Source organism: Gavia stellata, chromosome 15 (assembly GCF_030936135.1).
Source record: "Gavia stellata isolate bGavSte3 chromosome 15, bGavSte3.hap2, whole genome shotgun sequence".
NCBI lineage: Eukaryota > Metazoa > Chordata > Aves > Gaviiformes > Gaviidae > Gavia > Gavia stellata.
The window spans coordinates 2462356-2487285 of record NC_082608.1 but is presented as its reverse complement, the minus strand read 5'-3'; the positions used below and the strand labels follow the sequence as shown (position 1 = coordinate 2487285).

At 68.8% G+C, this 24930-nt stretch overlaps 5 protein-coding genes across 8 annotated transcripts; 3 read left to right on the top strand and 2 right to left on the bottom strand.

Moving 5' to 3' along the window:
- The first annotated feature begins 3192 nt into the window (after window positions 1-3192).
- BCAR1 (BCAR1 scaffold protein, Cas family member) lies at window positions 3193-10169 on the top strand. 3 transcript variants are annotated; one of them, XM_059824659.1, is made up of 8 exons: window positions 3193-3204; window positions 4152-4841; window positions 6171-6332; window positions 6554-6662; window positions 6934-6975; window positions 7113-8266; window positions 8488-8577; window positions 8924-10169. In XM_059824659.1, exons 1-8 carry the CDS (start codon window positions 3193-3195, stop codon window positions 9437-9439), a joined length of 2775 nt encoding a protein of 924 aa, XP_059680642.1. In that variant the 3' UTR covers window positions 9440-10169. The 3 variants fall into 3 exon arrangements, with proteins under 3 accessions (XP_059680642.1, XP_059680643.1, XP_059680641.1); XM_059824660.1 differs by lacking the exon at window positions 6934-6975 and having other exon boundaries at window positions 6554-6658; window positions 7118-8266; XM_059824658.1 differs by lacking the exons at window positions 3193-3204; window positions 6934-6975 and having other exon boundaries at window positions 4092-4841; window positions 6554-6658; window positions 7118-8266.
- A 268-nt stretch (window positions 10170-10437) lies between these two features.
- Window positions 10438-12000, bottom strand: LOC132318293 (probable D-lactate dehydrogenase, mitochondrial). Its single transcript, XM_059825085.1, has 6 exons — window positions 11938-12000; window positions 11653-11765; window positions 11210-11351; window positions 11030-11113; window positions 10672-10976; window positions 10438-10603 (listed from the first exon to the last, which is right to left on the bottom strand). The coding sequence occupies exons 1-6, from the start codon at window positions 11998-12000 to the stop codon at window positions 10438-10440; spliced, it is 873 nt and encodes a 290-aa protein (XP_059681068.1).
- Window positions 12001-12849: 849 nt separating this feature from the next.
- Window positions 12850-15662, bottom strand: LOC132318269 (chymotrypsinogen 2-like). The gene is made up of 7 exons (XM_059825015.1): window positions 15614-15662; window positions 15371-15474; window positions 15162-15241; window positions 14976-15054; window positions 13845-14025; window positions 13085-13218; window positions 12850-13011 (listed from the first exon to the last, which is right to left on the bottom strand). The coding sequence occupies exons 1-7, from the start codon at window positions 15660-15662 to the stop codon at window positions 12850-12852; spliced, it is 789 nt and encodes a 262-aa protein (XP_059680998.1).
- Window positions 15663-16697: 1035 nt separating this feature from the next.
- On the top strand, window positions 16698-19548 carry LOC132318256 (chymotrypsinogen 2-like). The gene is made up of 7 exons (XM_059824986.1): window positions 16698-16746; window positions 16885-16988; window positions 17118-17197; window positions 17305-17383; window positions 18334-18514; window positions 19180-19313; window positions 19387-19548. Exons 1-7 carry the CDS (start codon window positions 16698-16700, stop codon window positions 19546-19548), a joined length of 789 nt encoding a protein of 262 aa, XP_059680969.1.
- An 850-nt stretch (window positions 19549-20398) lies between these two features.
- Window positions 20399-24125, top strand: LDHD (lactate dehydrogenase D). 2 transcript variants are annotated; one of them, XM_059825013.1, is made up of 11 exons: window positions 20399-20461; window positions 20640-20752; window positions 21036-21177; window positions 21274-21415; window positions 21947-22106; window positions 22176-22375; window positions 22454-22582; window positions 23389-23516; window positions 23591-23681; window positions 23774-23885; window positions 23960-24125. In XM_059825013.1, the coding sequence occupies exons 1-11, from the start codon at window positions 20399-20401 to the stop codon at window positions 24123-24125; spliced, it is 1446 nt and encodes a 481-aa protein (XP_059680996.1). The 2 variants fall into 2 exon arrangements, with proteins under 2 accessions (XP_059680996.1, XP_059680995.1); XM_059825012.1 differs by having other exon boundaries at window positions 21947-22375.
- The last annotated feature ends 805 nt before the right edge of the window (window positions 24126-24930 follow it).

Here is a 24930-nt window from a genome sequence, read left to right as displayed (position 1 = left end):
ACACGCCAGTGTGGCCCAAAGGTAACCCCCGAGGGCGAGCGCGGCCGAGAGGAAATGCCGTGGCGGGGGAATGCGGGTCGGGAGGCATGTGCAGGGGCAGAGGTGCATTCCTGGCCTGCCTCAGCAAACGCCGCCAGCCCCGCGGCTCTCACGCAGGCTTGCTCGCCGCCCGCTCACGCATGCGCCCATGTGGCCCTGGGCACCCTTCGCGTGCTCCCTGCCCGTGCGCTGCTTCGCACGCTCGCTGGGCACCCCCACATCCCGTCTGCTCTGTCCGCGCTCACACGCAGCCCCGTGCTCCCCGCTGCCTGCACACACCCGGCTCTTGCACGCCGTTGCGCTGGGCTACGCTCGCTGGGTGAGCAGCGGGTGTGTCCGTGCCGCTCGCGCATGTCTGCGGCTCCTGCATGTCCCTGCAGCTTGTATGTGTCCCGCAGGCCGTGTGCCTCCAGGCAGCTCCCACGTGTCCTGCAGCTCACGCGCACCCATGCAGCTAGCACACCTGGTAGATCATGCAGGCCCATGCAGCTTACCACGTCTTGCAGCTCGTGCATGCCCACGCAGCTTGCACGTCGTGCAGCTCACTCATCTGTGCAACTCACACACGTGCCTCCCACAAGCTCCCAGCTCACAGGGAGCCCCGCAGCCGCCCTCCCAGCCTGCTCCCGGCTCCGTGCAGGTGCCGGCAGCGCCGGAGCTGCGGGCAGGGACTGCGGTTCATCGTGTGGCGGCGTCAAGCCCGGGCTCGCCGGCCGTCGGGGCGCCTGCGGGCCACGTGGCCGGGGCTGTTGGAACAGGCTAGGCGGGCAGCGTGCTGCCTGCCGCGGCGTGCCGTGGGCGCTGTGGTGCGCCGTGGCGTGCCGTGGGTCGGCGTGTGTGCCGTGGCGTGCCGTGATGTGTTGCCAGCCTGCAGCAGCACCCGGGCTGGTGCGGGACGAGCGGCAGTGGGAGAACAAAGGAGAGGGGAGAAGGGTTTAAAGCCAAGGGGTTCATTTCCGATGCTGCCCCGAGGTGGGAGTTACCCATTACACTGCCCTTACACAGCCATTGCACCAACACCCCCATCACCTGCCCCTTACACCCCCCCTTACACCCCTCCGCCCGTTACACACCCATTACCTGCCCAGAACACCCCCAGTTACACACCCGCTGCACACCTATTGCACACACGCCTGCTGCACGCTTTTCACACACATCTCCCCCTGCTACACACCCGTTACACGCACACGTATGTGCCCAAAGCCCACTACACACCCGTAACGCAGGCCCCTGCCTGCTACACCCCTACACCCCATTACACCCCTGTAACCCCCCCGTTACTCCCCCCCGCCTGTTACACCCCTGTAACACGCCTGTTGCACCCCCTGCCCGTTAGACACCTACAACACCCCCACTGCACCCCCCTTCCACACCCATCAGATGCCCACTTACCCCTTACACCCCGGGGCACCCCCCCCCCCCCGATATCTCTGTTAGACACCACACACACCCCGGTACTCCCCCCCCGTGCCTGTTGCACACCCTTTGCACACCCGTTACACACCCTTTACCTTTTGCACACCCATTACACACCTGTTACACACCCTTTACCCCGGCACACCCTTTGCATACCCATTACACACCCGTTACACACCCGTTACACACCCTTTACCCCTTGGCACACCCATTACACACCCGTTGCACACCGTTTACCCCTGGCACACCCATTACACACCTGTTGCACACCCTTTACCCTTTAGCACACCTGTTAGACACCCATTGCACACCCATTACACACCCTTTACCCCTTGACACACCCATTACACACCCGTTGCACACCCCTTCCCCTCGGCACACCCGTTACACGCCCGTTACCCTTTGCACACCCTTTGCACGCCCGTTACACACCTGTTGCACACCCGTTACCCCTTGGCACACCCGTTACACACCCATTACACACCCTTTACCCCTGGCACACCCGTTACACACCCATTACACGCCCGTTACCTTTGCACATCCTTTGCACACCGTTACGCCCTCGTTGCACACCCATTACCCCTGGCACACCCGTTACACACCCGTTACACACCCGTTACACGCCCATTACCCTTTGTAGACCCTTTGCACACCCATTACGCCCCCGTTGCACACCCTTTACCCCTGGCACACCCGTTGCACACCCATTACCCCGGCACACCCGTTACACACCCGTTACACACCCATTACATGCCCGTTACTCTTTGCACACCCTTTGCACACCCGTTACCCACCTGTTGCACACCCATTACCCCTGGCACACCCGTTACACACCCGTTACACACCCGTAACCCCTTGACACACCCGTTACGCCCCCGTTGCACACCCTTTACCCCTGGCACACCCGTTACACACCCGTTACACTCCCGTTACCCTTTGCATACCCTTTGCACACCCATTACCCCTGGCACACCCTTTACCCACCCGTTGCACACCCATTACCCCTGGCACACCCGTTACACACCCGTTACACACCTGTTACATGCCCGTTACCCTTTGCACACCCTTTGCACACCCGTTACCTACCTGTTGCACACCCATTACCCCTGGCACACCCGTTACCCACCCGTTACCCACCCGTTACCCACCCGTTACCCTTTGTAGACCCTTTGCACACCGTTACGCCCCCGTTGCACACCCGTTACCCCTGGCACACCCGTTACACACCCGTTACACACCCATTACATGCCCGTTACTCTTTGCACACCCTTTGCACACCCGTTACCCACCCGTTGCACACCCATTACCCCTGGCACACCCGTTACCCACCCGTTACACACCCGTAACCCCTTGACACACCCGTTACGCCCCCGTTGCACACCCATTACCCCGGCACAGCCGTCACACACCCGTCGCCCCCCCGTTACACACCGTTTACCCTCGGCACCCCCGCTGCAGGCCCTTGCCCTCTGCCCACCCCCCGCACCCCGCCTGCCCCGCGGCGCTCCCCGCCCCGCCCCGCCCCGCCCCGCCCCGCCCCGGCGCAGCACCGCCCCCCGCCGGGCGGGCGCAGCCAATGGGGGCGGGCGGGGCCGCCGGGCCCGGGCGGGCACCGCGCTATAATGATCCCTACGGCGCCGCCGCCGCCGACACCGCGCCGCCCGCCGCCCCGCCGCCCCCGGCCCGGCCCCGGCCCCCGGCCGACCGGCGCTAGGGCCGGAGCTGCCCCGCGGGAAGATGAACTACCTGGTGAGCGGCCGCCGCGGGCGGGGGCCGACCGGGGCGGGGCGGGGGGGGGGGGAACAGCAGCCGAGCCTCCCCGCGGGGCCCGGGGTCGCGCGTGGGTGCGGAGACACGCGTGGGCCCCTCCAGGCAGAACGCGGGGCCTCGGGGTAACGGCTCACGGGGGCGCCCCCCCCCCGGCGTGGAGGAGGAGGAAGGCCGCAGCCCGGCCCCCCCAGCCCGGGCAGGGCCCCCCCCGGCGCGGCCGAGCCCCCTGGCCTGACCTTGGCCCGGGGCGGTGAGGGGCGGGTGCCGGGGCTCCGGGCCCCCCGGGGAGACCCCGCCGCGGGCCGAGGCCCCCCCGGGCCGCGCTGCCCCTGCCAGGCGCGGCGGGCCCCGCAGCGGGCGGGCGAAGCCTCGCGGCGCGGGCGCTGCGGGAGGCCGGCGGGTCCCGGCCCGGGCGGTGGCGGGAGCCCGCGGCAGGCTGCGGCCTGTGCCACCGCCGCCCTGGCAGCGGTGGGTGCCGGCGGAGGCCCGGGGGCTCCGGCAGGTGCCCCGGTGCCCTGGCCCGGAGCAGATGTCGAGGCACGGCCCGTGCCCGCCCTGGGGGTGGCCGGCAGCGGGGGCTGGAAGGGGCCGGGGCCCGGCGGTGGCTGGCGTGGGGATGGCTACGGCTACGGCTGACTCACCGCCCTGGCACTTCCTCCCCGGCGGCGGCTGGAAGGGGAGGGAAAGGCAGAGGAGGTCCCCCCGAAACCGGGGAGGCGGAAGGGCCCGGCCCCTTCCTAGCACCACCTCCGGGAAGGATGGGTTGAACTCCAGCGGGGAAGGAAAAGGCGGCTGGAGCGGGGAGATCCAGGCGGTGGGCCCCGCTCGGCGAAGCCCCTGGGGACCCGTCCCGGCGTTGGGCAGCGATGACTCCCCACCGGCCGGCGGGGCCCGGCTCACCGCCCCGGCGCGGGGCTCTCTTGCAGAACGTGCTGGCCAAGGCGCTGTACGACAACGTGGCCGAGTCCCCGGACGAGCTCTCCTTCCGCAAGGGCGACATCATGACGGTGCTGGAGCGCAACACGCAGGGGCTGGACGGCTGGTGGCTCTGCTCGCTCCACGGCCGTCAGGGCATCGTCCCCGGGAACCGCCTCAAGATCCTGGTGGGGATGTACGACAAGAAGCAGCAGCAGCAGCAAGCGCCCGGCCCGGCGCAGGGGCAGGCACCGCCGCAGCCGCCGGTGCCCCAGCCAGCTCTGCCTTACCACCACCAAGGGGGTTACACCCCGCTGTCGCCCGCCTCGCAGTACACGCCCATGCACCCTGCTTATGCCCCCCAAGGGGACAACGTCTACCTGATGCCGGTCCCCAGCAAGGGACAGCAGGGTCTCTACCCGGGCTCGGCACCCACCGGACAGTTTCCGCCTGCCCCGGCTAAGCAGCCGCCCGCCTACCCGAAGCAGACGCCGCCCCACGCCTTCCCCAGCCCCGGCCAGGAGATCTACCAGGTGCCCCCCTCCCTGGGCCAAGCGGCGGAGGCGTACCCCGGGGGCTCTGCCAGCCCCCCCCAGGACGTCTACCAGGTTCCTCCCTCGGCCGGTCAGGCTCAAGACATCTACCAGGTGCCCCCGTCGTTGGACATGAGGAGCTGGGAAGGGCACAAGCCCCAGGGAAAGGTAGGATGGGGGTCCTGGGGGGCTGGTGGCACGGTTGTGGGGCACCGGTTCGCGGTGGTGAGCGGGTGCCAGGGCTGTGGGGCTTCGGCTTATCTACCCGCCACCATCTCTTGGAGGGGGACATCCTTGCGCCCGTTTTGGGGGGTGCGTGGGCATCCTTCCCCACACCGCTGGCAGGAGCGGGCACACCGGGGAGGTCCCTGCGGTGGCTGAGGTGCCCTGGTTGGTGTGGGCTACCTAGCTCGGGGCTGGCTCAGCGTTCGGCGCTCAGGTCCTCTTGGTCTCTTGCGTGGGCTCTGCCGGTGTCACCGAGGGCACAGCAGTCGTGTCTGGGGTGGGCACAGGGTGCTGGTAACCCAGGAGTTGCTTGGAGATGCCCCTTGGCCGGATCCCGCAGCTATGGAGGTAGCTGCAGTACCCGGCGCGGTGTTGTGATGTTTCCTTCCTCCCGGGAGCGCGGGCAGGGGCAGGCAGCCAGTGCCAGCGTGTCCTGGCCATGCCCGGGAGCCTGCCAGCGCTTGCCGGTTGGGTTTGCCGGTGAGGCAAGGGTGAGCCACCAATCTGTCCCCAACGTGGGGATCCCGGTGCGGTGGCCCTGTCTGGGGCAGCCTAACGGCTACATCCTGGACACCGGGCTCCTCCCGGCTCTGCCCCTTCCCTGGCACGTCATCCCAGGGAAGAGGAGCGAGGCGCTTTCGGCATCGCCTTTTCCGGGAAGGCTGCCCTGACTCACGCCCCTGGGAAGCAGCTGGTGAGGTGGGGGGGCTGCCAAATCACGGTCAGGGCATGGGCAGCATCCTAAAAGGGAGGACCAGCCCAGCACCTCTGCCAGTTGCTCAGCTCTTCTCGTCCCCTGGCACTGGCTGCGGGGGGGGGGGGGGGGGGGTGGCACAATCCTCTGGGTTTGGTTATTTGCCGCTCTTGTGTCCCCACGGTTCGGCAAGGTGGGCACCGAGCCGCGGGCAGGGATCTGCCAACGCCCTGCGGGCATTGGCAGATCCCTGCCCGCGGCTCGGTGCCCGAATCGTCCGTTCCCTTCTGCACGCCGCGGCCGTGCCGGCTGGGCTTTGTCTCTCGCCGAGGCTCGCCGCTATAAATAACTGGTGATATCATCCCCCATCCCCGGCATCGCCGCGAGGAGCGTGCACGCCCGGCCGGGGAGCGCCCTCCCGTGGGCACCGCTTTGCCCGGTGCCGGACAGTCTGGTATGGGATCTGGCATCCATCCTCTCTCCAGCCCCATTGCTGGGTTTTGGGGGGGCTGAGCTGGGCTGGGGGGCAGGCTGGGGATGCTTGGCAGTACCCACCTCTGCCCCTTCCCTCTTGCCAGGTGCTGGTGCCCACCCGCGTGGGGCAAGTGTATGTCTACGACTCCCCCAAGGGCGAGCAGGATGAGTACGATTTCCCTCGCCACCTCCTCCCTGCGGGCTCCCAGGAGATCTACGATGTGCCGCCTGTCCGAGGGGGGGTCCCGAGCCAGTTCAGCCAGGAGGTGAGGCTGGTCGGGGGGTCGAGGGGGTGGTCATTGGCTCCATCCCCCAGCGCAGGAGATGGTCTGGCATAGCCCGGGTTCCAAACCTGGGCAAATCACACCCAAAGCTGGGAACGTTACGGGTCTCGGGGCTTCTTCTGGTGCCTTCATCCTTCCCTGGGATAAGGTGGGTGCCCACACTATCCCTGACATGCTGTCCTGTGTGTCCCCCGCAACTCCAGGTCTACGACACCCCCCCCATGGCAGTGAAGGGTCCCAACGGGCAGGACCCGGGGCAGGAGATCTATGACGTGCCCCCCAGCGTGGAGAAGAACCTGCACCAAACTGTAAGTGCTGCTGGGAAGCTCCCAGCTTCTCCACGTAAGAAAGACGCATTTCACAGTGAGACCAATCATTCACTGAACAACCTCCCCTGGGACACGGTGGCATTCCCAGCGCTGGAGGCTTTCAAGATGCGAGGGGACGGGGTGCTAAATGATCTCATCTAGGGGATGAGGTTGGACCAGATGATCTTTTGAGGTCCCTTCCAGCCTGGGCTGCTCTAGGATTTTGTGATTCCCGCCCCAAGGGGGAAGCGGGAGGCTGGGGGGGGCTGCGGCAGGGCTGTGCCAGCCTTCCCGGGAGCAGGGGTGCCTGTGGGGTGCACAGCTCCATCCGGGTGCGCACCCAGTGCCGGAGCCGGTGCTTATGTGCACCACAGTACAGCGTAACCCACCTGCATGTCTATGCGTGACCCAGGCCGGGTGTCCCGGTGATGCTGACGGTGCTCGCCGCTGCCCTTGCAGGTGTACGATGTCCCCCCCTCGGTGAGCAAGGACGTGCCGGATGGCCCAGCGCGGGAGGAGACCTACGATGTGCCCCCCGCCTTCGCCAAGCAGAAAACCTTCGACCCCTCCCGCCACCCCCTCATCCTGGCCCAGCAGGAGCCCTACTTGCCAGAGGACGTCTATGATGTGCCGCCGGCAGCCGGGAAAGCTGCCCCCGAGCCGCCGCTCTCCCACGAGATCTATGACGTGCCCCCCAGCCTCAAGAAGCTGGGGGGGTCGGCCTTCCCCTCCCAGGAGGTGTACGATGTGCCCCGGGACCTGCACGCCCCAGGCAAGGGCTCCCTGGACGTGGAGGGCGAGTACATCTATGACGTCCCCCCGCAAGTGGACCGCGAGGCCAAGGGCGCCGACGCCAAACGCCTCTCAGCCTCCAGCACGGGCAGTACCCGCAGCAACATCTCCACGTCCTCGCTGGATGTGGTGCCTGTGAAGGAGCCGGCCAAGGGAGCCGGCAAGGAGTTCTCCCTGGACTTGGATGCCGCCATGGAGACGCTGGCCAAGCTCCAGCACGGCGTCGGCGGCGCCGTCTCCTACCTCATGTCCTTCATCGGCGCCAACTGGCGCAGCCCCGAGCACATGGAGGCCAACGCTGCCAGCATCCGCGGGGCGGCCGAGGGCGTCCGGACAGCCCTCCGGGACCTGCTGGAGTTTGCCCGGGGGGCGGTGGGCAATGCCGCCCAGGCCTCCGACCGTTCCCTCTATGCCAAGCTCAGCAAACAGCTGCAGAAGATGGAGGAGGTCTACCAGACCCTGGCGCGGCACGGCCAAGCGCTGGACGCTTGCCACTGGGCCCCGAGCGCCCTGGCCGGTGGTAAGCCGGGCACGGATGACTTGGAGCACTTTGTCATGCACTCGCGCGGCATCCCCGATGACACCAAGCAGTTGGCCTCCTTCCTGCACGGCAACGCCTCCCTCCTCTTCAAACGGACAAAGCCGGCGGCGGAGAGCGGTGGCCACGGGCCCCCTCACCCCTCCGACAAGGCCAGCAGCATCCAGTCGCGGCCCCTGCCCTCCCCGCCCAAGCTGCTGGCCCAGGAGTCGCCCGACGGGCCCTACGAGAACAGCGAGAGCGGCTGGATGGAGGATTACGACTATGTCCATCTCCAGGTAGGTGCGGGCAGGGGGGCTGCTCCCCACGGGTGGGTTTTGTGCCGATGGCTCCCAGGTACGGGGGGATCAGGCAGCTCCGACTGCGGTGGTGCTTCTGCCACCCACATCTTGCTTTTGCCCTCCGGCTTGAGGACTGTGGGGACCAGGGCAGGTGAGGGCTCGCTCCTGGCAAGGCTGGTGTTGCTGACCACCATGTCACGCCCCTCCCTTCCCTGCAGGGCAAGGAGGAGTTTGAGAAGACCCAGAAGGAGCTGCTGGAGAAAGGCAACATCATCCGGCAGAGCAAGGACCAGCTGGAGCACCAGCAGGTAATGGAGGCAGGCGGGCGGGCACTGCTGGGCACAGTGCTTGGGGTGGACAGCAGGATTTTGGCTCCTGCTCCCCTTGTACCCCCTGCCGCGGGTCTGGACCGCGGCCCCCTCTTACGTGGTTGTCCCCACGGTGGGTTCTGGCTCACCTCCCATGCCAGTGCTGTGCCAGCAGAGAGGGGCATCGGCACCTTCCTCCTGGAGAGGAGCCTGGCACGGCTGTCCTGGAGCTGGCACTGCTGTTTTCCCCCAGCCGGTGGCCATGGCCACCCATGCTGGTGGCTCCAGGGAGGGGAGCAGGTGCTGGCTCGATGGCCATCCTGCCTCACGCCCGTCCCTCCCGCAGCTGAAGCAGTTCGAGCGGCTGGAGCAGGAGGTGACGCGCCCCATCGATAACGACCTGTCCAACTGGAGTCCCCCCCAGCACTACGGCCCGGCGCGGGGTGGCGGGGCCCTGTGTCCCACCGACCGCCAGCTCCTCCTCTTCTACCTGGAGCAGTGCGAGGCCAACCTCACCACGCTCACCAACGCCGTCGACGCCTTCTTCACCGCCGTCAGCACCAACCAACCCCCCAAGATCTTCGTGGCCCACAGCAAGTTCGTCATCCTCAGCGCCCACAAGCTCGTCTTCATCGGGGACACGCTGTCCCGCCAGGCCAAGGCCCAGGACGTCCAGCACAAGGTGATGCACTACAGCAACCTCCTCTGCGAGATGCTCAAGGAGATCGTGGTGACCACCAAGGCGGCCGCCCTCCACTACCCTTCTCCTGCCGCCTCTAAGGACATGGTGGAGCGTGTCAAGGACCTCGCCAACAGCACGCAGCAGTTCAGGATGGTGCTGGGCCAGCTGGCAGCCATGTGATGGCCCCGGGCTGCTGTCCCCTCCCCACGGCCCCCACCCTGTCCCCAGACATGTGTCCCCTTCCACGAGAGCCCTCTGCCCGGTGTAAGCGGACATGTACATAGAGACTCCCACGCTCACTGGGGGCCTGGGGCTCTGCTGGTAGAGGGGTGAGGGGCTGCGGCATTCATCCCCCCTTTTCCTCCTCCCTCTGGCCCGGGGCCAGGATTGGTTTCGGAGCTGTGCCTGTGCTAAAGCAAAGCTGGGAGGTGGTTTCGTGCCCACTCCCTCCCCGCTGTCCTCTCCATCCAAAAGCCGTGGCTGTTCCTGGCCGGGAGGCAGGATCCCCACTCACTGGAGAGGGGGATGCGCCTGACAATTTGGGGTGATGCTGTGGCTGCTCCCCTCTCAGTGGGGGGGGCTCCTGAGCAGTCTCTAGCGGATTTTAATGGGGTGGAAGCTGCTCCTCGCACTGGGACAACCCGTGGTAGGGAGCAGCGTAGGAGAGATGGGATGTGCTGTCCCCCTGTGCGCCGGGGGCTGTGGATAAGGGTCCCGGGGGGGTTGCTGGGGGCAGGAAGGGTCTAACCTGTGCGTTCTCATGTCTCGGGTTTTGCTACCGTACCAGCTGTAACCGAAACGCAAACCAAAATTGGTGCCTTTTGAACACAGGGGAAGCTTCTGCTGGTTCCCGGAGCTACAGAGTCGCAGCCCCCCGAAACTCAGCCCCCTGCCCCCCCAGCAGCATAAAGATTTGCCTAGAAACCCCCCCAGCTCCTGGGTGTCTGCGTGTGCCTGCGGGGGGGAGGGAGCCCCTGGGGAGGGGCTGGGGTGTCCCCTCCCCCCAAAGTCACAGCAGACAGGGTGCAAAGTGGTTTGTTGGGGGTCCCTGTCCCACAGGCGTGGGGACGGGGGGTTTGGGGGGACAGGGAGGGTGGCAGCACAGGGCAACAGGGCCACCCTGACTCTGCGGGGCGGCCGTGCCCCCCGCCACCTGGGTGCTGGTGCCGGCTGTCCCCTCAGAGCACCTTGCCGGGGTTCATGAGGTTGTGGGGGTCCAGCGCGGCCTTGATGCGGCGCAGGGTGTCCAGCCCCTCCCGGCCCAGCTCCTCCAGCAGCAGCGCCCGCTTGCCCAGCCCCACGCCGTGCTCCCCGGTGCAGGTGCCGCCCGCCGCCAGCGCCCGCCTGTGGGACCGGGGGGGTCAGGGGATGGCACGGGGCCATCTGTCCTCCCAGGGGGTCACCATCCCCACCTGCCCAGGCACTGGGAGAAGGCGTGGACGTGTTGGGCCGCAGCTGGGTGCTGGGGGTTGAAGGTGAGGCAGTGGAAGTTGCTGTCACCCACGTGTCCCACCATGGGGGCTGTGGGGCATGGTGGGGAGGACAGCAGCCCCACAACGAACCCCTCCTTCCCTGGGGAGGCATCTGTACCCGCCTGCCGCTGCTGCTTGGCCAGGCCATGCCGGGAGCCGTGGAGCTCCAGGAGGAGGGTGGTTGCTGCCGGCAGCTCCAGCCCGCTGAAGCGGCTGCAGGCACCCGCCATCACCTCGTCCGGGAACTCTGGGTGGGAGAAGGTGGCGCTGAGCCCCGCTGGCAGCCCCCTGGCCCCGCTGCAGGCTCCACCAGCACCGAGACGTCCTTGAGGCTCAGCTCCGTGATGGCATCCATGCGGCTCAGGTCAGAGCAGACGCCGCCCTGGCACGGGGCACCGGAGGGGCTGGGCATGGCCGGGCACCCAGACCCCCCGGGCAGGGGCCGGGGATGCCGGGGGGCTGCCAAGGGGGCCCATACCTGCACAGCATTGACGCCGCCCTCGAGGCCGGTGCCGGTGCCGAAGGGCACCATGGGCACGCGGTGGCGGTAGCAGAGCGCCGCCAGCTCCTGCACCTGCCCCACCGCCTGGGGCCACACCACGGCGTCCGGGGGGGCGCAGCTGGGGGACAGGGCGACACCGCTGCCCCATGGACCTCCCCCTCCCCAAGACCCTTTCCCCTGCCCAGACCCTTCCCCTCCCCATGACCCTTCTCCTATCGCATGTCCCTTCCCCTCCGCTGACCCTTTCTCTGCCCAGACCCTTCCCCTCCCCATGGCCCTTCCCCTCCATAGGACCCTTTCCCTCCCCAGGACCCTTTCCCTCCCCATGGCCCTTCCCCAACCCATACCCTTCCCCTCCCCAGGACCCTTCCCCTCCCCAGAGCCGTCCCCCTGGGGGGGTCCCAGCCCCAGTCACCCACGTGTGCATGGACTCGTCGTGACCGTGCTGCTCGCGCACCACCGTGGCCGTGGAGACGTTGGGGCCCCCGACCACGGCCCTCAGGGCCTCCACGAAGTCCGGGGGCAGTGGGTGCTGGGGGGGGGTGGTCGAGGGCCCCGTCAGGGCAGGGGCAGGAGGGTCCGTCCGGGGGCCCGGGACCTCCACCCACAGCCGAGGGCACAGGGCCACGCTGGGACGCTTGGCCCTCAGTGCCACCCCGTCCCTCTGTGCCCCACAGGACCCCCGTGCCCCCATCCAGCCCCACCTTGGAGCAGCAGCTCCGGCACCCCAGGGCCCTCCCCAGCCCCAGCACCCGCCGCAGAGCCATGGTGGGAACAGCCAGCACCCGGCCAGGGCCAGGACTGTGCCCTCCCCTCCCAGCCGGCCCTTCCACTCCCCTCCCTCCACCGTGGCCACCGCCACCTTAAGGTGGCTCCGGCTGATGGGGACATGGGGCTGGGACACGGGTCCCTTCCCTGCCGGGGGCCCTCTGCCTCCAGCACCCATGCCGGGGGACCCCATGCCGGGGGACCCCATGCCCAGCCAGGTGTCCCCACAGCTGACCAGGTGCCACTGCAACTGCCTGTGTCCCCATGTGACCACCCAGGTGTCCCACCCCCAGCCAGGTGTCCCTGTGGGAGGCCACACGCGCCCCACACGTGGCCTTGCATCCCCACGCCCGAGCATCCCTTAGCCTGCTCAGGGCTCCCTGCACCTTGCCGTGTGCCCCTGCCTTGCTCAGGTGTCCCCAGGGGAGGCCACGTGTCCCCAGCCTCCTGCCCTCCTTGGCCCGGTGTCCCCAAGCCCGGCCCGGTGTCCCCTGCCTCGTCTGGTTCCCCGCGCTCGGCCGCGTGTCCCTGCACCTGGCCAGGCAGCCCTGACCCCGTGGGAGGCCACGTGTCCCCAAGCCTCCAGCCTTCCCGGCCAGGCGTCCTCCGGCCCAGACGGGTGTCCCCATGCCCCCCGTCCACCTGTCCCCATGCCCGGCCAGGTGCACCCACCAGCCGGGTGCTCCCATGCCTCCAGCCAAGTCGGCCAGGTGTCCCCTTGCCCGGAGAAGGACCACCGCGTGCCCGGACACGTGTCCCCAGCCGTCCGGCTGCCCCCCGCCTCCCGCCCGTCCCGGTGCCGCAGCGAGGAGGCAGCGTGGAGGGGGTGGCAGCGTTTATTGCCGGCCTCAGTTGGCCGCCAGGATGGAGTCGATCCAGTTGCGGAGCATGGTGACGCGGGCGTAGACGCCGGGCACGTTGGGGTCGCAGGTGCTGCTGCCCCAGGAGACGATGCCCACCAGGGTCCAGGCGCCGTCCTTCTGGCACACCAGCGGGCCCCCGGAGTCGCCCTGCGGGCAGCGGGTGAGCGCAGGGGCTGGGGGCGGGGGGCACCCGTGGGCCGGGGGGCTCGGGGGCACCTACCATGCAGGAGGAGGCGCCGTCGGCGCCGGCGCACACCATCACGTCAGCGATGCGGTACCCCCAGTACTGCTTGCACTGCGCGTTGGTGAGCAGGGGCAGGGCCACCTGCTGCAGCACCGCCGGCGTCCCCGAGGCTGCGGGCGAGCGGGGCAGCGTCAGCGCCCGCATGGCCCCCGGGTGCCCAGGGAATGGGGACGGGGACGAGGACTGGGATGGGGATGGGGACAGAGACTGGGATGGGGATGGCCACGAGGATGGGGATGGGGATGGGGATAGGATGGCGATGGGGATGAGGACAGGGATGGGGACGGGGATGGGATGAGCATAGGGATGGGGACACTGATAGGGATGGGGAGGAGGACAGGGATGTCGCTGAGATGGGGATTGGGATGAGGATGGGGACAGGGATGCAGATAGGAATAGGGATTGGGGATCGGAATGGGTATTGGGGATGGTATGGGGATGAGGACAGGGAAGGGGATGAGGATGAGGATGAGGAGGGGATGAGGAAGGGGATGGGGATGAGCATGGGGATGTGCATGAGGATGGGCATGGGGACAGGGATGAGGATGGGGATGGGGATGAGCATGTGAATGAGCATGGGGAAGAGGACAGGGATGGGGATGATGAGGATGAGGAGGGGATGGGGATAGGGATCGGGATGAGCATGGGGATGGGGATGAGGATGGGCATGGGGACGAGCATGGGGATGAGAAAGGGATGAGGACAGGGACGGGATGGGCACAGGAAGGTGCGGTACCGTTGGGGTCAGTGAGCCCCCAGCCAGTGGTGACGCAGGTCATGCCCCCTGGGAAGTCATCGGTGGCCTCGGGCAGGCAGACGGGGGACACACGGGCAGACAGCCGTGCCGGGGTGGCCAGTTTGAGCAGGGTGATGTCGTCGCGGATGGTCAGCATGTTGAACCTGGGGTTCTTGAAGACCTGGAGCAGGTGGCACCGCTCCCAGCGCCCGCACCCCCAGCCAGGGTGCCGGGCACTGCAGACTCCACAGCGACTGACGGGGACCCCAGGGACTGACGGGGACCCCAGGGATTGACGGGGACCTCAGGGATTGACGGGGACCCAGGGGAATGGCCCTGGGGGGTCCTGGCTGACAGGGTCCTGGGATGCAGATCCCAGCCCCTGGGGCACAGGGGAGCAGGGATGCAGCGGGGACTCACGGGGACCCCAGGGAGCAGACCCCAAGTCCTGGGCTGAAGGGGACCTAGGGAGCAAACCCCACCCCCAGGGACAGATGGGTGGCAGGGACACCCCAAGGACACCAACAGGGAGCAGACCCCAAACTCTGGGCTGATGGGCACCCAGGGAGCAGACCCCAGCCCCTGGGGCACTGGGCAATGGGGACACCCCGGGGTCCAGGGACACCAACAGGCACTCGGGGGGGGGACCCTGGTGGGGGCAGGCCCCAAATGCACAGCTGAGGTGCCCTCAGGGAGCAGGTGACAACCCCAGGCACCGATGGGTGCCAGGGGCCAGACCCCAACGCTCAGAACGACGGGGCCACCAAGGAGCCCCTGTCCCACCCGGGGTTGCTGCTGGCCGGGGACCTTGGGGCTGCTCAGGACCCCGAGGGCAGCCCCCAGCCTGGGGGCACTGGGGAGCAGGGATACCCCAGGTCGCATCACCCACAGGGACTGATGGGGACCCTGGGTTCCTGACCCCCCTCCCCATCCCTTGGGGGTCCTGGGGATGGGGTCCCACCCCCAGTATGAGGGGGAGCAGGGACACCCCAGGGGGACCTGACCCTCAGGATAAGGGGATCAGGGACCCCCTGGGACCCGACCCCCAGCACAAGGGGGACCCGGACCCCCCAGGGCTCCCCGTGCTGGCTGTGGGACCCCGCAGGCACAGGGCCCCCGCGTCGGCGGTACCTTCTCGATGGTCAGCTTCTGCTGATCAGCGGAGGGTGAGTCCTGGTCGTAGGCACCCACCACCACGGTGTCGGTGGTCCTGGGCACAGGGAGGCACTGAGCACCAGGCACAGGGATCGGGGGGGCCCTGGGGACCCTGTGCCCGTGCCCAGCCCCGGGCCGGCCGGCGGTAGAGCCGGTGCCTACCTGACGCCACAGTGGGCAGCGGTGACCACCCAGTTCTCACTGATCAGTGACCCACCGCAGAAGTGGAAGCCGTTGTAGCGCTGGTGGGGAGAGCTGCCGTCAGCACCCGGCACCATTGGCACTGCTGCCGGGGTGCTCTGTGCCCAGCCCCTGCCCCAACACCCACCCCGGCACCCAGCACAGCACCCAGCCGGGCTGCGGAAACTCACCTGGAGGGAGACCTGCCATGGCCAGGATCCTGGCACCGCCGGCTCCCCGTTGACGATGCGGTTGTAGCCGCGGATGACGGGCGTGATGGCGGGCACACCGCAGCCTGCGGGGCACAGGTAGCCGTGGGACGGGGGCTCCGGCTGCCCTGGCCCCGTGCCCCCCCCATCACCATCCCCTCCAAGCCCCGAGCCCACCCTGCCGAGCCCCGCGGCCCCACGCACTCGCCACGGAGAGGGTGGCACGGGCAGAGCCCGCCAGCGCCAGGCAGCTCAGCAGCCACAGAAGAGCCATTGCCACTCGTGGGGACAGACCCTGCCTGGGGCTCGGCGCTTCTTATACCCGTCGCTGGGCACAGCCGCGCCTCTGGCCTTGCCGCCGTGGCCTCGGGAGATAGCTTGGCACCTGGTGTGGTGCCAGGATGTGGCCTGGGATCGCAGCACCTGGAGCCAGTGGCCTTGGCCGGGGCTGTGGGGTCTAAGTGCTGGCTTCAACATGCTCCTTAGTCTGGTGCATGGGGCGGTCTGTCACCAGCTCACGGGGTGGCTGAGGTTGGAAAGGACCTTGGAGCTCACCTGTTCCAACCCCAGCAGGGCCACCCAGGGACCATGTCCAGGTGGCTTCTGAGTATGTCCATGCATGGAGACTCCACAACCACCCTGGGCAACCTGTGCCAGTGCTCAGTCACCCAGTAGTGAAAATGTGTCTCCTGACACTCAGAGGAACCCTCCTGCTTGTCAGGTTGTCCCATCGCCTCTGGCCCTGGCACTGGGCACCAGTGGAAAGAGCCCAGCTCTGTCCCCATTGCACCCTCCCTTTAGTGCCATCAGAGACGCTCCTGTCCCTTCCACATCTCCCTGGACTCCCTCCAGCATGTCCCCATCTCTCCTGTACGGGGGAGCCCAGCACTGGACCCCGCACTCCAGGGGCAGCCTCTCCTCTCCCCAGCGCTGAGCAGAGGGGCAGGTTCCCTCCGTGGACGTGCCGGCAATGCTCTGCCTTCTGCAGCCATGGCTGCCGTGAGGGCCGATGGGTGGTGCCTGGGCCACCCGCTGCCCACCAGCACCCAGGGTTTGGTCTGCAGAGCTCTTCCCAGCCGGTCCCCAGGATGGGGCACAGAGTCACTAGTTGTTCCCGGGGCCAGGCCCCTGCGGCACGCAGGCGTTGGGCGATGGCCGCGGTGCCAGCGCTGGCACTGTGCCAGCGGCACCACACCAGGTGCCAAGCTATCTCCCGAGGCCACGGCGGCAAGGCCAGAGGCGGGGCTGTGCCCAGCGACGGGTATAAGAAGCGCCGAGCCCCAGGCAGGGTCTGTCCCCACGAGTGGCAATGGCTCTTCTGTGGCTGCTGAGCTGCCTGGCGCTGGCGGGCTCTGCCCGTGCCACCCTCTCCGTGGCGAGTGCGTGGGGCCGCGGGGCTCGGCAGGGTGGGCTCGGGGCTTGGAGGGGATGGTGATGGGGGGGCACGGGGCCAGGGCAGCCGGAGCCCCCGTCCCACGGCTACCTGTGCCCCGCAGGCTGCGGTGTGCCCGCCATCACGCCCGTCATCCGCGGCTACAACCGCATCGTCAACGGGGAGCCGGCGGTGCCAGGATCCTGGCCATGGCAGGTCTCCCTCCAGGTGAGTTTCCGCAGCCCGGCTGGGTGCTGTGCTGGGTGCCGGGGTGGGTGTTGGGGCAGGGGCTGGGCACAGAGCACCCCGGCAGCAGTGCCAATGGTGCCGGGTGCTGACGGCAGCTCTCCCCACCAGCGCTACAACGGCTTCCACTTCTGCGGTGGGTCACTGATCAGTGAGAACTGGGTGGTCACCGCTGCCCACTGTGGCGTCAGGTAGGCACCGGCTCTACCGCCGGCCGGCCCGGGGCTGGGCACGGGCACAGGGTCCCCAGGGCCCCCCCGATCCCTGTGCCTGGTGCTCAGTGCCTCCCTGTGCCCAGGACCACCGACACCGTGGTGGTGGGTGCCTACGACCAGGACTCACCCTCCGCTGATCAGCAGAAGCTGACCATCGAGAAGGTACCGCCGACGCGGGGGCCCTGTGCCTGCGGGGTCCCACAGCCAGCACGGGGAGCCCTGGGGGGTCCGGGTCCCCCTTGTGCTGGGGGTCGGGTCCCAGGGGGTCCCTGATCCCCTTATCCTGAGGGTCAGGTCCCCCTGGGGTGTCCCTGCTCCCCCTCATACTGGGGGTGGGACCCCATCCCCAGGACCCCCAAGGGATGGGGAGGGGGGTCAGGAACCCAGGGTCCCCATCAGTCCCTGTGGGTGATGTGACCTGGGGTATCCCTGCTCCCCAGTGCCCCCAGGCTGGGGGCTGCCCTCGGGGTCCTGAGCAGCCCCAAGGTCCCCGGCCAGCAGCAACCCCGGGTGGGACAGGGGCTCCTTGGTGGCCCCGTCGTTCTGAGCGTTGGGGTCTGGCCCCTGGCACCCATCGGTGCCTGGGGTTGTCACCTGCTCCCTGAGGGCACCTCAGCTGTGCATTTGGGGCCTGCCCCCACCAGGGTCCCCCCCCCGAGTGCCTGTTGGTGTCCCCGGACCCCGGGGTGTCCCCATTGCCCAGTGCCCCAGGGGCTGGGGTCTGCTCCCTGGGTGCCCATCAGCCCAGAGTTTGGGGTCTGCTCCCTGTTGGTGTCCTTGGGGTGTCCCTGCCACCCATCTGTCCCTGGGGGTGGGGTTTGCTCCCTAGGTCCCCTTCAGCCCAGGACTTGGGGTCTGCTCCCTGGGGTCCCCGTGAGTCCCCGCTGCATCCCTGCTCCCCTGTGCCCCAGGGGCTGGGATCTGCATCCCAGGACTCTGTCAGCCGGGACCCCCCAGGGCCATTCCCTTGGGTCCCCGTCAATCCCTGGGGTCCCCGTCAATCCCTGGGGTCCCCGTCAGTCCCTGGGGTCCCCGTCAGTCGCTGTGGAGTCTGCAGTGCCCGGCACCCTGGCTGGGGGTGCGGGCGCTGGGAGCGGTGCCGCCTGCTCCAGGTCTTCAAGAACCCCAGGTTCAACATGCTGACCATCCGCGACGACATCACCCTGCTCAAACTGGCCACCCCGGCACGGCTGTCTGCCCGTGTGTCCCCCGTCTGCCTGCCCGAGGCCACCGATGACTTCCCAGGGGGCATGACCTGCGTCACCACTGGCTGGGGGCTCACTGACCCCAACGGTACCGCACCTTCCTGTGCCCATCCCGTTCCTGTCCTCATCCCTTTCTCATCCCCATGCTCGTCCCCATCCTCATCCCCGTCCCCATGCCCATCCTCATCCACATCCCCATGCTCATCCCGATCCCTGTCCCCATCCCCTCCTCATCCTCATCATCCCCATCCCTGTCCTCTTCCCCATGCTCAATCACATGCTCATCCCCATTGCCATCCTTATCCCTATCCTCATCCCCATCCTCATCCCTGTCCCCATGCCTGTCCTCATCCACATACCCATGCTCATCCCCATCCCCTTCCTCATCCCCTCCTCATCCTCATCATCCCCATCCCCATCCCTGTCCTCATCCCCATACCATCCCCAATACCCATTCCGATCCCCAATCCCTATTCCTATCTGCATCCCTGTCCCCATCCTCATCCCAATCCCCATCTCATCGTCATCCCTGTCTTCCTCCCCATCCCTATCAGTGTCCCCATCCCTATGCTCATCCCATCCCCATCCCAATCCCTGTCCTCATCCCCATCGCCATCCTATCCCCATCCCCATCCTCGTGGCCATCCCCATCCCACCCTCTGTCCCCATCCCCATCCCAGTCCTCGTCCCCGTCCCCATTCCCTGGGCACCCGGGGGCCATGCGGGCGCTGACGCTGCCCCGCTCGCCCGCAGCCTCGGGGACGCCGGCGGTGCTGCAGCAGGTGGCCCTGCCCCTGCTCACCAACGCGCAGTGCAAGCAGTACTGGGGGTACCGCATCGCTGACGTGATGGTGTGCGCCGGCGCCGACGGCGCCTCCTCCTGCATGGTAGGTGCCCCCGAGCCCCCCGGCCCACGGGTGCCCCCCGCCCCCAGCCCCTGCGCTCACCCGCTGCCCGCAGGGCGACTCCGGGGGCCCGCTGGTGTGCCAGAAGGACGGCGCCTGGACCCTGGTGGGCATCGTCTCCTGGGGCAGCAGCACCTGCGACCCCAACGTGCCCGGCGTCTACGCCCGCGTCACCATGCTCCGCAACTGGATCGACTCCATCCTGGCGGCCAACTGAGGCCGGCAATAAACGCTGCCACCCCCTCCACGCTGCCTCCTCGCTGCGGCACCGGGACGGGCGGGAGGCGGGGGGCAGCCGGACGGCTGGGGACACGTGTCCGGGCACGCGGTGGTCCTTCTCCGGGCAAGGGGACACCTGGCCGACTTGGCTGGAGGCATGGGAGCACCCGGCTGGTGGGTGCACCTGGCCGGGCATGGGGACAGGTGGACGGGGGGCATGGGGACACCCGTCTGGGCCGGAGGACGCCTGGCCGGGAAGGCTGGAGGCTTGGGGACACGTGGCCTCCCACGGGGTCAGGGCTGCCTGGCCAGGTGCAGGGACACGCGGCCGAGCGCGGGGAACCAGACGAGGCAGGGGACACCGGGCCAGGCTTGGGGACACCGGGCCAAGGAGGGCAGGAGGCTGGGGACACGTGGCCTCCCCTGGGGACACCTGAGCAAGGCAGGGGCACACGGCAAGGTGCAGGGAGCCCTGAGCAGGCTAAGGGATGCTCGGGCGTGGGGACGCAAGGCCACGTGTGGGGCGTGTGTGGCCTCCCACAGGGACACCTGGCTGGGGGTGGGACACCTGGGTGGTCACATGGGGACACAGGCAGTTGCAGTGGCACCTGGTCAGCTGTGGGGACACCTGGCCGGGCATGGGGTCCCCCGGCATGGGGTCCCCCGGCGTGGGTGCTGGAGGCAGAGGGCCCCCCGGCAGGGAAGGGACCCGTGTCCCAGCCCCGTGTCCCCATCAGCCGGAGCCACCTTAAGGTGGCGGTGGCCGCGGTGGAGGGAGGGGAGTGGAAGGGCCGGCTGGGAGGGGAGGGCACAGTCCTGGCCCTGGCCGGGTGCTGGCTGTTCCCACCATGGCTCTGCGGCGGGTGCTGGGGCTGGGGAGGGCCCTGGGGTGCCGGAGCTGCTGCTCCAAGGTGGGGCTGGATGGGGGCACGGGGGTCCTGTGGGGCACAGAGGGACGGGGTGGCACTGAGGGCCAAGCGTCCCAGCGTGGCCCTGTGCCCTCGGCTGTGGGTGGAGGTCCCGGGCCCCCGGACCCCGGCGGGACCCTCCTGCCCCTGCCCTGACGGGGCCCTCGACCACCCCCCCCAGCACCCACTGCCCCCGGACTTCGTGGAGGCCCTGAGGGCCGTGGTCGGGGGCCCCAACGTCTCCACGGCCACGGCGGTGCGCGAGCAGCACGGTCACGACGAGTCCATGCACACGTGGGTGACTGGGGCTGGGACCCCCCCAGGGGGATGGCTCTGGGGAGGGGAAGGGTCCTGGGGAGGGGAAGGGTATGGGTTGGGGAAGGGCCATGGGGAGGGAAAGGGTCCTGGGGAGGGAAAGGGCCATGGGGAAGGGAAGGGTCTGGGCAGAGAAAGGGTCAGCGGAGGGGAAGGGACATGCGATAGGAGAAGGGTCATGGGGAGGGGAAGGGTCTGGGCAGGGGAAAGGGTCTTGGGGAGGGGGAGGTCCATGGGGCAGCGGTGTCGCCCTGTCCCCCAGCTGCGCCCCCCCGGACGCCGTGGTGTGGCCCCAGGCGGTGGGGCAGGTGCAGGAGCTGGCGGCGCTCTGCTACCGCCACCGCATGCCCATGGTGCCCTTCGGCACCGGCACCGGCCTCGAGGGCGGCGTCAATGCTGTGCAGGTATGGGCCCCCTTGGCAGCCCCCCGGCATCCCCGGCCCCTCCCCGGGGGGTCTGGGTGCCCGGCCGTGCCCAGCCCCTCCGGTGCCCCGTGCCAGGGCGGCGTCTGCTTCGACCTGAGCCGCATGGATGCCATCACGGAGCTGAGCCTCGAGGACTTCTCAGTGGTGGTGGAGCCCGGCGTCACCCGCAAGGCTCTCAACAGTCACCTGCGTGGCACCGGGCTCTGGTTCCCCGTCGGTACCGTGCGCGCTGGAGCAGCATCTGAGGGGGGGCCGTGGGGCCAGGGGTCACATAACTGGGAGTGCTGGGGACACCTGTGGGGCTGGGGTGCTGGGAGTGCCCATGGGGCCATGTGTGCCATTGTCCCAGTGGTGTGCCAGGGTGCCCGTGGGGCTGGGGTTGCTGCGGTCCCAGGGACGCTGGCATCCTCTTAGAGCTGGGGATGCTGTCATCCCAGAGGTGCTGGGGATGCCCATGGGTGTGCTGTGGTCCCAAGGGTGCTCGGGGGTCCCCACTGGGGTGCTGTGGTCCCAGGGGTGTCCATGGGGGAGTGGGTACTGCGGTCCTAGTGGTACTGGGTCCCCATAGTCCCAGGGGTTCTGGGGTCCCCATGGTCCCAGGGGTGCACTGGGGCTGCCATGGGGCTGGGGTCCTGGGGTGCCAGCGAGACACAGCACGGGGTCCCGTGGGGACATCCCATGGCCCCATCCCCATGCCAGTCACCTGTCCCGTCCCCATCCCCATCCCCTGCCCATCCCCTGCCCGCAGACCCCGGGGCAGACGCCTCGCTGTGCGGCATGGCGGCCACGGGCGCCTCGGGCACCAACGCGGTGCGCTACGGCACCATGCGGCCCAACGTGCTCAACCTGCGCGTGGTGCTGCCGGACGGGCGCCTGCTCCACACCGCCGGCCCCGGGCGCCAGGCCAGGTGGGCACCGGGGGGCCGAGCCGGGCTGGGCGGCGGCTGTGCAGGCGCCCGCTCACCGGCCCCACGCAGGAAGCGGGCGGCCGGCTACGACCTGACCTCGCTCTTCGTGGGCTCCGAGGGCACCCTGGGCTTCCTGACGCAGGCCACGCTGCGCCTGCATCCCCTGCCTGAGGCCACCGCTGCCACCACCGCCGCCTTCCCCAGCGTGCGGGCGGCCGTGGCCTGCACCGTCCAGGTGCTGCAGGCTGCCGTGCCCGTGGCCCGCATTGGTGGGTGCCAGGTGCCAGCAGTGGGGCCGTGGGGCTGGGGGCTGTCAGTGGGGCTCAGTGCCACCTCCTCCCACCCAGAGTTCCTGGACGAGGTGATGGCGGGTGCCTGCAGCCGCTTCAGCGGGCTGGAGCTGCCGGCGGCGGCCACGCTCCTCCTGGAGCTCCACGGCTCCCGGCACAGCCTGGCCGAGCAGCAGCGGCAGACGGGTAGGGACAGCGCTGGCATGGGGATGGGGTCCCTGGGGCTGGGGGCCACGGTGGGCATCCAGGGGTGAGGCATGGGTGCCCAGGGACAGGGGACGGGGCGGGTTCAGAGGTGTCCTGGGGTGAATGACAGGTGCCCAACGATGGGATCTGGGGGACCTGGAGGGTCACCAGGGTGAGGGGCGGGTGCCCAGAGCTGGGGACTGGGGTACCAGGGTGTCACCAGGGCAAGAGATGGGTGCCTCTGGACAGGGGGGACCAGGGGTGTCCGGGTGTGGGATGGTGCTGGGGGCCATGGCGTGGCTCTGGGGTGTGTGATGGGGGTGCCCAGGGACAGGGGGACCAGGGGTGTCCTGGGGTGAGGGATGGGTGCCCACGGCCTTTGACTGGGGGAGCTTGGGGTCACCGGGGTGAGGGGCAGGTGCCCAGAGCTGGGGACTGAGGACTGAGGGACGGGGGTCTCGGGGATGGGGACGGGTGCCCAGGACCAGGGAGAGCAGGGCTGGGTGCCCAAGATGGGGACTGCGCAACCACGGGGTGGGGGTCACCAGGGTGAGGGATGGGTGCATGGGCTGGGGGTCTGCTGAGGGGCCCAGGGCAAGGGACAGGGGCCCAGGGACAGGGGGACCAGGGTCATCCCAGGGTGATGGATAGGTGCCCAGGGACAAGGGACGGGGGGACCAGAGGTGTCCTGGGGCATGGGATGGATGCCCAGGATGGGGACTGGGGGTCCCGGGGTGAGGGCCGGGTGCCCGGGGCTGCTGCGGGTCCCGTCCCGGCCCTGTCCCAGGGCTCCCGGCTGCCAGCAGAGGAGATCGTGCTGCTGAACGGCGGCTCCGGCCTGGCCTGGGCGGAGGAGCCGGAGGAGCGCGGGCGGCTCTGGGCCATGCGCCACAACGCCTGGTACGCCGCCCTGGCCCTGCGGCCCGGCTGTCAGGTGAGGGACGGGGATGGGGACGATGGCAGCAGCGCCCCATGGAGCTGTGGGTACCACGGCTCCGTCCTGCCCAGGGCTACTCCACGGACGTCTGCGTGCCCATCTCCCGCCTGCCCAACGTGGTGGTGGAGACCAAGCGGGACCTGCAGGACTCCGGCCTCACCGGTCAGCAGGGCCACGGCCCCCTGGGGCAGGAGGGGTCAGTTGGGGGGCTGCCACCCTCCCCGCCGTGCCCCGCCTGACCCACAGCCCCGCAGGCCCCATGGTGGGACACGTGGGCGACGGCAACTTCCACTGCCTCCTCATCTTCGACCCCCAGGACCCGGCTGAGGCGCAGCGCGTCCACGCCTTCACCCAGCGCCTGGGCAGGTGGGGACGGGACCCCCCGGGGGAAAGGGGGACAGATGGCCCCGTGCCATCCCCTGACCCCCCCGGTCCCACAGGCGGGCGCTGGCGGCGGGCGGCACCTGCACCGGGGAGCACGGCGTGGGGCTGGGCAAGCGGGCGCTGCTGCTGGAGGAGCTGGGCCAGGAGGGGCTGGACACCCTGCGCCGCATCAAGGCCGCGCTGGACCCCCACAACCTCATGAACCCCGGCAAGGTGCTCTGAGGGGACAGCTGGCACCAGCACCCAGGTGGCGGGGGGCACGGCCGCCCCGCAGAGTCAGGGTGGCCCTGTTGCCCTGTGCTGCCACCCTCCCTGTCCCCCCAAACCCCCCGTCCCCACGCCTGTGGGTCGGGGACCCCCAACCCCCTCCAATAAACCGCTTTGCACCCACAGCCTCCGTGCTCCCCGGTGTCTTTTGGGGGGAGAGGACACCCCAGCCCCTCCCCAGGGGTTCCCTGTCTCAAGCAGACCCCCACGGGGCAGGGGTACCGGGGGCACCCACTTTAGCCGCTCCCCCAGAGCTGCCATGCCGGTGGTGCAGGGCTGGGAGCCCTCTGGGACACACCGAGCACCGCCGTCGGCATCCCCACGCCGAGGCGGACACGGGGAAGGGGCATCGGTGCGGGTGGGGGGCTCCAGCACCCCGCAGGCATCGCCTGCTTCACCAAGAAAGCCAGTGAAATAAAATAACAGTGAATATTTTATTGAACATTGTTTTAATACCATATCAAAACACCTTGACTAATGAAGGAAGCTCCCCCCAAGCTCTGAACTCTTTTTTTCCCCCGTTTTTTTTTTTTAATATATAAATACAGAAAGGTTTCCCGCAGGGGCACGGCCACCGGCAGGGGAGGTCTCACCAACGAAAACGCACCCGCCGCGCCGGGAGGGGACGGGGATGGGCTGGGGGGGTCACTGCCATGAAACGACTCCGTCTTGGCACCTCTGGCAAAGCCACCCCTGTGGCCGGGGGGCCGGCGGCGGCCTTCCCCCATACCCTCCTGGAAAGGGTTCGGCTCAAAGGCGA